Raw genomic sequence first — 16,152 nt, forward strand, 5'->3', positions numbered from 1 at the left:
TTTCATTTGAAATTCAATATTTGATTTTCACTACAATAACGAAGAATTTTTTGTTCTGTTTTTATTAAATAGAATTCTACGTAAGCAGGAATATTGTAAATCAATGGAGATATTTTATGAAATTAAATCACAAAAGCTAAAAAACTTACGTTCCTAATGCCATGTTGATTAGAGTTCGTGCAAGGGTTGATTTTCCTAGATCTTGAGCACCACAGACCACCAGTTTAGGAGAATCTTCAATGAAAATAAGAAAGCGTTATGAAACAAAACGTATGACCACCTGATTGAAAATAGCAGATTAATGAATATACGAGAGTCATTCCAAAAGTAAAGCCTCCTATTTTTTTTTAACTCAAAAAGTTAAAGAGCTACAAATATGCAAGTGGTATCAAGCAACCTTTTGTGCTTCAAAATTTATTTTTCTACATAGTCATTACCATTCTCAACGCAATTTTGCCAGGAATTCAATGACACATCTCTGCCTCTGAGGCATGTTCATGACAGGAGTTGCTTTCCTAGAGTCTCACACTTTCAATATCTGCAACAACAAGATGAAACTTTCAGGTCATAAACGCATAAGTTCAGTCATCATAACAATGCAGTTTGCAATCCTGATCCATTCGAGCAGAACAAAAATAATAGCAGGCATTACTTTTGGAACGCCTGATAGGTATTTACACGAGCATACAGGATGGTTGTGAGAAAAGCAGGCAATTTGAGGCTGTAATGCGAGACCATGTGGTACCCTATTTAACAATGATCACCAACCCCAACGCTACATTGTGGATTTGCCCTACTTTGTTTTCTCTACTGGCCATGTCATCATCTCTCACATTGGCAACTGTCAAGGGAGGCACACACAAGTTCACAAATATAAAGAAAAGCACACACACACACACACACACACACACTCCGACGTTTTCTATAAATATTAGTTGCCCTGGGTGTGTGTGTGACACCATCAATCCTCTGCACGCTAAGGTCCACATTTACATGTACTGACAAAATCTCTTAACTTAGTCCAAGCTACAATTTGTGTAAAACTTAAAATGGTCTCTAGCCAGACACTTGTCGACAGTCGCAAATGAATCCCAACAATCGTAAAACTCAGCCACTCCTAAAACTAGCTCTAAAAGTACATCCCATTGTTTTGCTCTAGTCATCTGCCACACCTTGATTACAACCCCACCTCAGTTCTCTTTTGTGTACGTTGGTGAACAGTTTCCTATGCCTTTGTTCATTTCCTTTTGCCTTTTGCCATATTTGTTTTTCCGGTTATAGTCAGTTAACATACTTCCTAACTTTCGGTGTGTCTGCTACTGGAACTCCGATGACATGGCAAATCAGTTCCTTCACTTTTATTGTTTTCCAGCATTTCTATTGTGAAGCGATTTATTGAAATAAAATATAAGTTGAAAAATATTGAAAAGTATACAATAAAAATTAAAAAAATTATACAGATAAAAATACAATTAGTCTTTATTTGCACTTTTAATAACAAAATTTTAAAAAGTTTTTACTTTATTTGAAATTTTATAAAAAAATATACATTCACGAAATTTAAAAAATAATTTTTTTTTTTTTTTTTTTTAATTTCTGGCATTGCTTAATAAACTAAATAGTTCATTACTTAGAAAGATTTCAAACAAGTCTCCAATAATTCTTTAAAAAAAAAAAAAATTTTTTTTTTAAATAGAATGCGAAAAATGTTTTCAATAATTCTTGGTGCTTATGCACTTATGTTACCATGCCATTTTTAAAAAATAGTATTTTCAAATTAAATTCAATTTTTACAATATCTTTCTTTTATTAAATTGTTAGGTGAAAATACACAATAATTACAAAACAACCTCCACATGTTAATAATGGCTTTCTAAATAATAACATTATTTCAGCATAAGTACATAAATACCTAATTCTTAATTAAAATAAGACCAGAAAAACCTTTCAATGATTAAATAACAATCATAAAAGCATAATAATAAAAAGTGCATGCACAAAGGAGATATAAGCATGACAGATAAAAGTGAAAGAACTGATCTTTCGCCTTGTCACAGCTTCCGGTAGCAGACACACCAGAAGTTAGGAAGTATGTTAGCTGACTATTACTGTTTTTCTCTCTTTCTTTTTCTACTTCTTAACACTTGAGGGTGGGAAGCAAAAGCCGATAGTATCACAGTAAGTTTTATTGTTTAAATTTTATCTTGTTTACATTTTATTGCATCTGGCATATTCACTTCTTTGATTTGCACGGACAACATTTTGAGCATCTGTGCATGTATTAAAGTTTTTGAAGACCATTATAACAGCTTTAAAAATTATAAAACCTTAAAAAATTTATATAAGCTTAAAAAATTTATAAAAGTTTAAAAAATCAGGGTTCTACATTGTGAGTGAATCAGTCGCATTTGCGAGTGATTTTTCAAAGTGGCGACTAGAAATAATGAAACGCTTATCTTTTGGTGATTGTATTTCTTTCGCCAAGCTCACTACTGAGTGAAAAATGTCTTTTCAACTTCTTTTTTAATAAAACGAGCAAAGTAAAATTATTTAAACAATAAAAGGTTTAACAAAACAATATACTCCTTTTCTTTTCTTTTTTTAAACGAAGGCTGTTTAAAACATCAGAGGAAATTTGTATGTTTATACGTTCAAGTATCAACATAAAATTTGGTGTATATTTAGAATTATACTTATTAAAAAAAGGAAAAATCTTTATGATGTACATACTCATCATAGAACGAACATGTCATATTCTAAAAATCATGTGGGTTTGGCTAGTAACTTTTCTATTTGGCTAATAAACGAAAATATTTAGTTGTCAAAGGTCAACTAAAAGATAAATTTGTCCGTAGAACCCTGAAAATTATAAAAATTTCGACAGACCCATTTCAACAAAATATACCTAAAGATCGACAGTTGCATAAACCGAAACGAGAAAATAACACTTAAGATGAGAACAGTAGTCCGAAAAATCCAAATAATGTTTTGGTTGTCCTCACGAACAGAGAATCTGATGTGGCAGATCGGACTTGTGAGTTTTTTTTTTTCTTTTTGCAAGTCTTCCGCTTAATCTAAGAAACCTAGTACCATTTGAACCCCCAACAGGAAAATAAACTTTGTAATTGTTTTTTCTTTTAAACTGGAGTTGTGGTTTTTCTTACGAATCAGAATTCCTTTCTTGCAGCATAAATTGAACAAGTTTGGACGAGCACAAACAGGAATAGACGCATACATTTAAAATTCAATATTAAACACTTCTTGACCTTAAAATTCAATATTAAACACTTCTTGACCTTAAAATTCAATATTAAACACTTCTTGACCTTAAAATTCAATATTAAACACTTCTTGAACTTAAAATTCAATATTAAACACTTCTTGAACTTAAAATTCAATATTAAACACTTCTTGAACTTAAAATTCAATATTAAACACTTCTTGAACTTAAAATTCAATATTAAACACTTCTTGAACTTAAAATTCAATATTAAACACTTCTTGAACTTAAAATTCAATATTAAAAACTTCTTGAACTTACCAGAACCTTCTAAAATTGATGACCAGCTTCTGAAGAGTCTATCCATAGAAACTGATGATTCTGACTTGATCATGTGAGTTTGCTTTAAAAATGAAATCCCAAAAGGTTTCAAGCGTTTGTTAAAAAAGATTTTAGCCGCTAGTGGATCATTCTGAAAAAGATTCTGGTATGGATGGATTGTAGTGATCCAATCAGTGAATCCACAATTTAGAGCATTTACAGACAAGATGACGACCTTGGGATTGATGTGGTCAATATAACGATCCGTATCTGGAAACATGGATGAAAGCAAGTTCATATACTCAGACACATCCGTGTCAATCGGATGCTCAGTTCTCAGTTTAAGGAGCATGTGGCTGGTTGGCGAATACAAACGGTGCACTGTTTCATCCGCCTTAAGCTTGGCACCAAGTATGTTGATACATCCAGCTATAACGCGTAACTGTATATTACCGAGCAAGTGACATTTGTAGGGGTGCTTGATAATTAAAAGAACTCTGTCTTCATGGCGTACCATATGCACTTGCCTGAAAAAGAAAGGAAATAATTTTATTTCAAGGACAATAAGAAAATAATTTTATTCAAGGACTAGATATTCCTAATCAAAGTATTTGCAGGAAGGAATTAGATTGAATTTTGTTTTAGTGTTCTAAAGAACATGGTGCCATGATTCACGTAAAGAACTGGCCATTCCGGCATATTTTTTGAGACATTTCATTCTTGCATTATTTCCACTGTTTTCTAGATGGTGATAGCCGATTCGGTGTTCCCAACGAAACAGCTTCCAACAGTTGGCACCAAAGATTTAAACAGAATTTCTTCTGCAACATAACGTATTGGATTCGTAATTATTATGCATTTTAAATGTAATTTTGATATTCAAATGTTCATTTATTTTTTTGTTATGTTGGCTTTCTTTTTTATGTGTATTTCATATAAAAAAAATTTTATATGAAAATAAGTGGAACAATATGAACAATTTTTATTGTTATTTAATAAATGAGTAATATTTAAATCTTGTAACTTTTTTTTTAGGTGAAACATTCTTAAAAGTAAATAAACATTTTTGTTTTACAGAAAAAGTATCATTCTTACGCTAAACTAATAATAATAATACATATAATAATAAGCATAACTAATAATTTGTCTAAGAATGTGATGAATTTCTTCAGTTAAAATATCTGTCGGAAACTGTTTCATCAGGGACGCCAAATCAGGTATCACGGTCTCAAAAATAGCGGAAGTAATGCAAGAATGAAATGCCCTGATAAATATGCAAAAAAAAAAAAAAAAAAAAAAAAAAAAAAACTGGCTATTCAGAATGAAGTATTGATTTTCTAGGAAGGAACGTTGTGACAGATTGGGGCCCTATGATCGCGAGTAGGGTAACTAGGTATATACGCAATTTCAGCGGCTGGCTATGAATGCAGCATTGAGACTTAAATAAATACAAATTAAATATTTGGAGCAAATGGGGGATGACAGAAATAATAACAACAAACATGGCCTGATGTTTGACGTCAAAGAATGATGGAATTGTAAAGTATCGAAAGAGGTCAAAGTTTAGAGAACAATGAAAAGACTGAATTGAGGAATTGTAGGTTTTTCATTTGGGACAAGGCTGTTTACTTTGGGTAACGAGAGGACACAATACACCTTTGAAAGTGTAGCATGCAGAATTGCATGCCCCCCCCCCCAAAGACGTATGAACTAGCAAGAACTTGGCATCATATTCCAGTCATCATGGTGTTTTGAAGTGTGAAATAAAACTGCAACTTTGCATGCCATCCAATACTGGAAAAATTTAAAAGAACTGCCCATACATTTATCTTATTATGACGATCATGTGTAAAGCAAAACTATTTATTGTACATGTTTACACATACAATGTATTCAGGGTTCATACAGATTTTCAATGTCCATTTTCAAGGACTTTTCAAAGTTTTTCAAAGCCTTCTCCAGACAAAATTCAAGTTTTCAAAACAAAATTTGGAGTGTTTTACAATTCATAACGATTTGGAAAAGTGGTAAAAAAAAACCCAAATATACGACATAATTGTTACCATAATCAATAAAAGTTATTTTGCGACCTACCTGCATCATTTTTTAGTATTTTTAAAGTAGTTTTAAATGTTTTTTATTTCATCTCAAATATTAACTTTTTATGGCTTTTAAATTTCCAACGAAGATTGCTACCGTCTTGTCCATTTTTTTCAGTACGTCCAGCCTCATTTTATGTTATCACAATTTTTTTTGGAAAGGAACGGGGAGGGGGGGGTCTTTATTGGAGAGTTCTGTCCACAGAAGGATTTTTTTTTTAGAGTGTGGGGTCATTTTTATTTATGGCGGTCACACTACCTCGTCACAAATTTTTACTGGGCGTAAAGAATGCAATTTTCAAGACATTTGCCTTATTTTCAAGGATTTTTCAAGGTAATAAGGCCTTTTTAAGGCAAAAGTCAAAATTCAAGGACTTTTCAAGTCTGTGCGAACCCTGGCATCGATACACATGAATTCACAGAATAGAATACTGTATTGATCGGGATTGTAGCACTCAATCGGTTGGGCTGGTTCTTTCCAACAATTTTACCATACTCTGAAAACTGGTTGATCAGACACAGTAAGTTAAAGCTGTTTCTGTAACAAGAGCAAGTCATTCACGGTTCCAGCAACAGACCCCGTAAAAGTAGAGGCCCAGAACCAGTTCAGCATCCTGCTTCACTGTCCTGAGCCAGGTTAGGGTTAGCCACCACAACGTTTCTTCCAGGCTGATGGCCATGCTAGATCAATAACTTCACAGATGAAGTCACCTGGGAACTCATCGATCCAGCACCATCACCAGGCTGGAAGAAATGTTGCAGTGGCCAACACAAAATTTGATTCAGGACAGAATTGAAGACAAAAATCCAAAATGCAACAGAAGTCCAGGGTGACTGGAAATAATGTCAGAATAAGCAAAAAAAAAAAAAATAAAATAAAATAAAAAAAAAAAATAATAATAATACAACCATGTCTTACTTGATTTTCTGACGTTGCTGACTCAAGCACTGTGTCTGTGGTTCTCTGCTCTCTTCACTTTCTTTCTGGTCATGTTGTTGCTTTTCACACTGGCGGCTGTTGAGGGGGGGCGAACACAAGTATAAAATTAAAATAAAATAAAACAAACTCTAACACATTTTGCAATCAACAGTTGCATTCAGGAACCATCGACCCTCTATATGCTAAGGTCTACATCTACTGTCAAGGTAGTGTTTGTCAGTCAGTTGGTCAATTCATTTTACCATCTCCTCCAAACCACAATCTGCCTTTGATGGTATTAACCTGGAAACTGTCCTCAATTCTAATCATCACAACCTTAAGACTGTCCCCAACTATCCCTTACCGTCGTAAATTGTCACAAATCTTATTGCCGCTCCTTCAAGTGACTGTAAACTAACTTTAACCCATATTAATCTTCTTTGTTCCAATCACCGCCACACATTAACCAACAATAACATCTCATTCATTTATTCGCATCTTTTATCCTCATCTTTTATAGTTGTTGTTTCACGCTGTTTCGGCCAACTATTCCTCTGGCCTTCGTCAGGTGGTTAACTGTGACATGATAGGAATGCTGAGTCTCCAGGCCCGTGGCGCAGTGGATAGAGGCATTGAATCTCTATGGTTCCAGATGAGCATTGTCTGAAGATAGCGGTTTCAATCCTACCGAAAGCCGGCCAGAGGATTAGTTGGCCAAAACGTGGTAAGAGACAACTATGGAAGGCAGCAATTACCGAGGGTACAGTTAAGAGACTCAGCATTTCTATCCCGTCACGGTTAACCACCTGATGAGGGCCAGAGGAATAGTTGGCTAAAACATTGTGAAACAAAAACTACAAAGACGAGGATAACAGTCCACAAATAAATAAATAAATATACAAATTACTCATCTCAAAGGATTCCAATAATTAAATAATCCCATCTCAGCTTCCTTTTGTGTGCCTTTGTGAACAACTTCCTATCCATTGTCTTTCCACCAACCCTATTTCATATACCTTTGTTTTTTGATAGACTTATTCTTCTTCCTTGGTTTGTTCTATTATACGGTTGTGAGTGCTGGACAATCACCAACATCACGAGGAAAAGACTAGAGGCAACAGAAACTTGACTCCTGAGAAGAATTTTGAAGATGTCCTGGACAGAAAAGAAACCAGGAGGTATTAAAAACGGCAAACACAGAAATGTCTCTAATAAGAACAGTACGAAAAAGACAAATGAGATTCATGGGCCATGTCTACAGAAAAAGCGGAATAAAACAGATTAGCTTGACAGGAAAGATTGTGGGTTAGAAGAAGCAGAGGACGACAGTGAGGCACATACGTCGACAGTCTGAATACCTGGGTAACATCAAAAATGATGAGCAACAATGAATTCATGAATGAGAGAGAGAGATGGATGGAAAGCCATAGCCACCAATGCCTGTACCAGGCAGGACATCACTTGATGATGAGTGATATTTCTTCTCTTTCTTTCCTACTTCCTAACACTTGGCAAGGGGGAGGGGCATCAATAGTAATCACAAAAATACTCGTCATATTTGAGAATTTTCTTTCTTTTAGACAAGTTGCACAATCAAGGCTTAATTCATTATCATATTCGGTTTCATCTGTTTTAAATACTAGCATGTATTGGACAACTTTAGAAATTGATTTCCAAACTAAACTATCTCTGACCAGGTCTTTAGTTATCCTTCTTTCAAGTCCATCCTGATCACTTTCTCCCATGTTTTCTTAGCCTTCACATCAAATTTTCTAAGTTATCTGATGAAATGGTTTAAATTTAATGGGAAAGAGAAAAATAATTAATCGGCCGATTAATCAATGAATTAACTGATTACCGATTAATTGGTGCACCCTACCTGGAACTCTAAGGTTTCAAAATAAGTTTCAAATGTTCCACAAAGAAAAATGCACTTTTGACCTTTTTCAAATTTAATTTTTATATCGATATATTTATAAAAGTGAGAATATGTGTGTGTGTGTGTGAGGACAATTCTCAACCTATATACTTAATTTGAAATTTGATATATAGGATATTCAGATGTGGAAAACTTTAATCGGTTTTCATTTGGGAAAAAAGGGCTGATAAGGGGTCGAAATTGAAAAATTGGTACTTGAGGGTCATTGGATTTTTATCTGTTTCTCAACTGTTTCATGACTGTGCATGCGCCAATCATTCACATGACAGCTTCCTTATGTTAAGAATAAGTAGGTTTGCAAATAGTTTTTAAAGATCATGGCAAGCTGACCTTTTGGTCATCATACTTCAGGTTTTGGTTTCAATCTCAGCTTGAGTATTTTTTTTAAGTTTCAAGAAGTGAACTGTTAAGAAAAAACATAATACTCGCATGCACTTTCTTTCCGTCATTTTTCTACTTAATTTTTTTTAAGGAGTTTAATACCGGGCAATGCTACGTACATCTGCTAGTATATAAGGTGATGTAACAATATATTTTTATTATTATTTTACTGCAATATAGACATCATTATCCTATTAGGTTATTAAAAAATATAACAATTATGGAGAAACATATTTAGTAGTGTTAGAACGATTAATCAGAATTAGGAATCATAAAAATCAGAACTTTTGGGGGGTATCGGAATCAGAAAAATTGGTGCCTATTTTCCGATGACAAAAACGATTCTTGTAATTGTTTATTTTTTTTGGTTTGCTTCTGCTTAAAACTTAATTCTTCATTGCTGGTACTAATGATTAAACTGATAAATATTTATTGATTTAAAAAAAAAAAAAAAAAAAAAAAAAAAAAAAATTAAAATCCATAGATCACCCCCCCCCCATCCCCCACAAGTATTTTGCGAAAATGCATGCACATATTACGTGGATTTTTACGGTAATCTGAAAAATTTATAAGAAACAGCCCTGTCATTCAAACAAACAAAACATTTGAATATATGGTTAAGTGGCAGTTTTAGTCATTTAGAACTGCTTTTTAAAGCTTCACTGTTCACTTATTTTTTGACCAAATTTAAAACAATTATTACAGTTTATAGATCACCTTCTCAGCTTTTTTGTGAAAAAATTTTTCTTCGATTTTCGTTCAGTAAAACAAAATCGTAAAAATATGTAATGAGGTGAGTCACGTTTTTTTATGACTGGTTTCCATAGCAACCACGTCGCTTCAGCAACTACTGTTGCTACCAATTCACTGCTCTCACGAAAAGAGAAGTAACAACTGAAACAGAGAGAATGAAAGAATGAAATGGAGCTAATTGGGGGTTATATCTCATAGGATTAGTGAATCTCTTGACAAAGACTTCCTTTCCAGGGCAATTGCTCTTGACATATCGAAGGCCTTTGATAAGGTATGGCATAAGGGCCTACTTCACAAGATTTCCAGCTACGGTATCACTGGAAATGTTTTCTCAATCATTAAATCATTTCTCTCCAATAGGTTCATAAGAGTAGTGGTTGATGGGCAGAAATCAAAGTCCCACAGTATTAATGCTGGAGTCCCTCAGTGGTCCATCCTAGGCCCAACTCTTCTTGATCTACATCAATGATCTCCCAAAACACATACTTAAATCATTCGTTGACATCTATGCTGATGACACGACCATCTATGGCAACATATCAAAGGCTGTGAATGACAAAGTTCTCTCTAATTCTCTCTCCTCTGATCTTGAGCGCGTGGTACAGTGGGGGAAGAGGTGGCTGGTCACTTTTAATGCATCCAAAACCAAGCTTCTATCTTTACATCATCAACGCTCTGATCCCCATCTGGCATCAATTGAAATGGATGGCTCTCGTCTTGGGGAGGCTCCATGTTTTGACAAGTTTCTGGGTTTAACCTTTACTCCTGATCTGAAATGGAACACGTACATCAGGTCTGTTGCCAAAGACGCTGGGAAAATGGTGGGATCCTTCTACCGCTCCAGAAGATATCTCACTACTGATGCAATTCTCTATCTGTATAAAAGCCAAGTACGTTCAAGGATGGAGTACTGCTGCCACATCTGGGCAGAAGCTGCTAAAAATAGCCTATCCTGCCTTGACAGAGTACAAAATAGACTTCGTGGTTTAGTGGGGGATGCCCTTTTCTCTTCCCTGCAGCCTCTCTCCCACAGAAGAGACGTTGCGAGCCTGTCTTTGTTTTATCGTTATTTCCATGGCAGGTGCTCGTCTGAGCTCCAATCCCCCCCCCCCGCCAATCTTTCACAAGAAACACCCGTCTGGCTGAAACTACTGTCAATTTTCCCCACTCTTTATCCGTTCCTAAATCCAAAAGTAGATTCCATGAGCAGAGCTTCTTTCTCAGAAGTGCACGACTGTGGAACTCTCTTCCGTTTGCCTGTTTCCCACCTGACTACAACTTGGAGGTCTTCAAATCAAATATAAACAAATTCCTGACAAACCGCCCCCTTAAGTAAGACACTATCAAATCTCCAATACTAATGATTACTACAATACTATCTCATTGATTACTGTACTCGCAATAACCCTTATTCCTGAGTGGCCTCTGGGCTTTGATAAGTGGTGATCCCCATATATAAAAAAAAAAAATAATAATAATAATAATAATAATAATAATTGGGGGGATTTTATTGAAAGCAGACAATTGCCGTACATTGTTCTTACATATGTGTTTATGGAGGCAAAAGAATAAGACTGAAATTAAACAAAGAACAAGTGAATTTACTGGAAGCCTGGAAAAATCATAGATTATAATAGAAAAATGCGAGCATATCAAGTAATATGGTTAAGATTAAGCATAGAAAAGTAAAGGACTGGTTGTTAAAACTGGAAAAGAAAATGTCAAGATATTCTAGTAAAAAATATAATAAATTTATAGCTTAAAATATTGCAGCATTAAGAATTGATTTTTTAAATTCAATTCCATAACATTATGTAGTCAATTCTTAATGCTGCAATATTTTAAGTTATAAAGTTATATTTTTTACTAGAATATCTTGTCCTTTTCTTTTCCAGTTTTAACAACTAGTCCTTTACTTTTCCATGTTTAAGCTTAACCATATTATTTTTCATGCTCACATTTTTCTATTTTAATAGCTAAATATTTAGAGATTTTAAAAAAGAATCAGAATCAGTAATCGTATCAGAATTGGAAAAATATTGGTATATTCCCGTCACCATTCACAGCTTTTAATAATGAGTACCCACGCAGTGGACAAGACACAAATGATTTTTATTACTTAGTATTATTCCATCTTATTGAGTAGTGTGTAGCTGTCAGGATAGGCGATTAGTTTTCGAACAAATTAATAGAGTTATAGTAGAACCCCAGGATATAGTGGCCCTAGGATACGTTTTTTTTTCTTCAGGTTACTATGTGGAATACGATGTTTTTTTTGCCCCTGGTTACGGTATTTGCCCCGCCTTACGGTGTTATGTTATTTGATTACATACATGTGTATTATATACTGTACTGTATTTTGTTACTAATTATTAATGGCGTATCCTGAGGTTCTACTGTACTTGTGAAAAAAAAAAATCTTATGGCAAAAATCATTGGATCACCAAAGTTAAGCAACAGTGAACGTAGTTAATATTTAGATGGGTTAAGATAAGGATCAGCAAAAAGACGTTTTGACGATGGAGTCAATCAAGAAGGTAGTCACGATGGAGCTGGTAGTCATAGCCTCTATTTAGTCTTGAGAAACAATGGATACCCCTTGTAAGGGTAGCTGCGCATGTAATTGTAAAGCAAAGGTTGCATTATTCCCAACCACAGCTCTCTTAAATCGGCATTACTTGATTCCAGCGACAAGGAGAAATCCATGACAATTGAAAACAAAGAGATGAGTGGAGAACACATACAGCACCTGGTATTCCGCAATGGTCACCCATTTTAGTACTGACCCGACTCAACATTGCTTAACTTTAGTGACCTAATGGGAACTGGTGTGTCAATGTGATTATGCCATATATTTAGCTGATGGTAATCGAGAAAAATTCTAATAATGACTAAAACCTGTTGGCAGAATGGTTCCTGTTGGGTCCTCAAAGTTAAGCAATGTTGAGTCTGGTCAGTACTGAGATTAGTGACCATTTGAGGAATACTAGGTGTTGTAAGCAAACGCTCCACATAGGTGTATAATAAATGGGTACAAGTTTTGTTAGGAAATTCAATTATCAACAGGCTAGTGTTCTGTCATAAGGGGATGGTCCAGGCTACCAATCTCCATTTAAGGTTTAAAAAACTGGAGATAAGGATTAGTCGTCCAAAAACACCTAAAAACCATAAATTCTGAGATTATGAGAAAGATAAAGTACCTGAAACAATCAATTTCTGGAAATCTTAAAAAGACCCCAAAACATTTTCTTTTACTCTTAATCAGCCCAAACAAGGCATATTGCCACTTTGATGTAAGGGGTTATTATTTGAGACAATGCCTACAGAATTAAGATGCCTGTTCGCATTCGATTTAATTTTCAACATATTAGAAGAGTCAGGGAAACTGAAAATAGAAAATTCCTAAGTAGCAGTTCTAAAGAAGAAACTACATGGTGGAACAATGAATTTGTTGCTATAAAGAAAACAACACTATAGTTTTATTTTTAAACTTTTATTGAAAAAAAAAAAAAAAAAAAAAAAAAAATCAATTCAGATAACTTAATTATGTAGTAGAGCTGACATCTATTTAATGTAGCCACCTTCAGCCTCAATCACCGTTTCGATACGGGGCCAGAATTGTGAGCATACCTTTTCCACAAGAACTGTCGGGAGCTCGGTGAATACTCAGCAGATGGCAGCAATCAGACTGGCTTTAATGTTGTGGGAGAACATGTTCTCAACGTATGACAAATGAAGTAGTCCAGCGGGTGCAGGTTGGGAGAGGAGGAGGGGCCAGTGACAGAAGGGTACAAAGTCGTAGCATTCCTTCTGAAGCCAAGCTTTTGTCTCCTTGGACTTGTGAGCCAGCACAGAGTTCTGCTGCCATACCCAAGGTCTGCCAGTGGCCACCTGATTGCACCAGGGGATCATGACACTCTTCAGCACATCTAGATACATTTTGGTGTTGGCTTTCAAGCCGACTTCGAAGATGTGAAATGGCATGATGTGGCCCTCACTTAAAACCACACCAAAGACTATAGCCATGGCTGGAAACTTATTGAGCTGTGCCCTCAAGCATTGAACCGTCTGAATTTGCATTTTGAGGGTGCTGGCAATGGTCTTGTTGTCATAACTTGGATCAGTAGAGAGCATGAGTTGTACAGTGGCGCATCTTCGATCTTGTTCATTGAATATTGTGTCAGTTCAGACATGATAGAAGGCTCTTATCGCTCTTGGGATTTGTACACAACTGGCCAACTAATAGATGGTCTACATAAAAAAAAAAATTAAAAAAAGAAAAAAAAAAGAAAAAGAAAACTGGTTTTCATCAAACATAAATGGAATCATGCTGCCTTTTCTAGGGCTACAATTTTTCGTACCACCCTGTATTAAAAAGTTTTCCAGCATCTGGGGACCTCTACAGTGAAGTGGTGAGATTTTGCTGCTTGTCAGGTTAGTTGGTAGTATTTACATTGAGAAGGTACAAGTGTTGTGAGATTTTCAAGGCATTATTTTTTTTGCATTGTATGATAAAAGAAAATTAGAAAAATACATTTTTGAGAAATCCTTAGGAAAATGATTGTCTTAAGGATAAAGTGGTTTTCTTTTCTCCAAAAGAAATAATTACAAGAATGAGTCAAGTTTCACCATATTTTGCATTTGTGATCACTTTTTATGAACAAAATGGTACCAGTTGTGTGGAAGCCACAAGTCGTGGTTGGTAAGTAGTGTGTCACTACACATAACCTCATACCATATGGGATTTGACAGTTACATATCAGAAAATTGCAAGCCAAACTTGGGAATATTTTAGAAATTTGACCCAAGCCACAATGCTGCAGAATTAACTTAAAACTATTGTGCGTAGGGATGAAGGCACAGTTGATCAACATATGGTAATCAGAGATTCAAAATGTTTTACTCTGGTTACAAGGCTTAAACCGTAGATCCTGAGACCATGACAAAGCTAAATTCGGCGAGAAACACTTTAGAATGCCAGGCAAATTCGGCATCTTACAATCCAGAATGGTTTGGCATTGTTACTATCTGGACAAAAATGTTTGGATTTACTGAATTGGATCTCATGAATTACATAAATGCAAATTTTTAACTTCTAGTACAATTACTAAATATAGACAGTATTGAAAATAAGTACTTCCATAAGAAGGAAACAATATCGACCAGAAAGTTTCTGATTGTGATTTATGGAACAAACCAGAATTGGACAAATGATATTAAAGCATATGGCTTCAAAAACAAAATTAATTTAACCCACAGTAACAGCAACTATTCAGTCTTCTAAACAAGAATTAATTGCATTCAGGAAAAAAAAAAAAAAAAAGTCTCACAGGGAGCAGGGTCAACTAGAAATGTACCTTTAGCTGTTAAGATGAGATTTAGATCAGGGCTAACAAATTTTTTTTTTTTTTTTAAACTCTTTAAAATTAAAAATAAAACTTGATAAAAAAATAAAAAATTCCTAATGATTTAAAGGAAATGATTCATCCATATTTAACTGAGAAGTAATTGGGGATAACTGATTTTTGCCATAAATAAAAAAAAATAAAAAAAATAAAAAAAAAATTTTAATCAGAAAAATGCAGGTCATCCTGGATCCTCTCATAAGCCAAAAATGTAGCATTTAAAATATTTCATGGTTTCAGATATGTATTGTAATGAACATATGCAGTATAATAGGACTTCAAAAATATGCATTTTAGGTAAAAGCATTTACATATGTGCCATGTTGAAATTAGTAAAAATCAAAAAAATAAAAACTGATTGAGTAGAAAATCTGTTACCAAAAAAATAAAACATATTAGCAATCTGCCATTTTCTATTTTTAAATGGCAGATTACAATTATTTTGTCAAAATCATACACTGCAGTTACCTCCCCTGGCTTTTTAGAAGTCTCCAAATTTAAAAAATATGATAAAACTATAATTCGATAAATTTTATTTTACTTGAAATTATTTTTCATAATTTTTACTAATTTCAACATCACACTTAATGTATGTAATAGTGTTTTACCTAAAATGTATTTATTTGAAATCACATCATACTACACAAGCATCCCTGATTCTATATAAAATCTGTCAGAGAGTTTAGTACTTGTACAGTTTAATGAAGATATTAAAAAATGCAAATATCGAAAAGTTATACGGTACATATCTGTTATGGAATGAAGTTCTTCAAAAAGAAAATTTCACTTAATTTGATCAAGTAGTTTTTTATTTTTATTTTTTTTTTTTTTACAGTGAAAAAATTTTTGTTATGATACCGATCATAAATGTAGCCATGTTTCGATTTTTAGGAAGAAAAGCTATTTAACATGGAAAGGGGGGTGTCGGCACTTTAGACTGAGTAACTTTTACATTATTCCTCCTCTAAGTACCCAAGGTCTTTTGGGGAAACCAATGCCAACAATAGAATCTTCAATATGATAATGATGATAATGTATGCTAATGATTTTTGTTTTACTCCCTATTTAGCACATGATAATCTATTTTATAATGGACAGAAAATAAAAACTATAAA

General features: G+C 34.2%; 1 protein-coding gene and 1 pseudogene across 2 annotated transcripts in view; both read right to left on the reverse strand.

Moving 5' to 3' along the window:
• The window catches only part of LOC145252808 (polynucleotide 5'-hydroxyl-kinase NOL9-like), a 115,994-nt gene that overhangs the window by 27,276 nt on the left and 72,566 nt on the right, over positions 1-16,152 (reverse strand). For both annotated transcript variants that reach the window (XM_080112766.1, XM_080112767.1), the window contains 3 exons: positions 6,560-6,655; positions 3,542-4,068; positions 150-234 (listed from right to left, as the gene is read on the reverse strand). In XM_080112766.1, coding sequence (XP_079968892.1) covers positions 150-234; positions 3,542-4,068; positions 6,560-6,655 — 708 coding nt within the window. The remainder of the gene's footprint in view (positions 1-149; positions 235-3,541; positions 4,069-6,559; positions 6,656-16,152) is intronic.
• On the reverse strand, positions 12,370-12,487 carry LOC145253134 (5S ribosomal RNA; annotated as a pseudogene).

The sequence above is a fragment of the Euprymna scolopes genome, chromosome 29, assembly GCF_053919585.1.
Source record: "Euprymna scolopes isolate OS-2025 chromosome 29, ASM5391958v1, whole genome shotgun sequence".
In the NCBI taxonomy this organism is placed as follows: Eukaryota; Metazoa; Mollusca; class Cephalopoda; order Sepiida; family Sepiolidae; genus Euprymna; species Euprymna scolopes.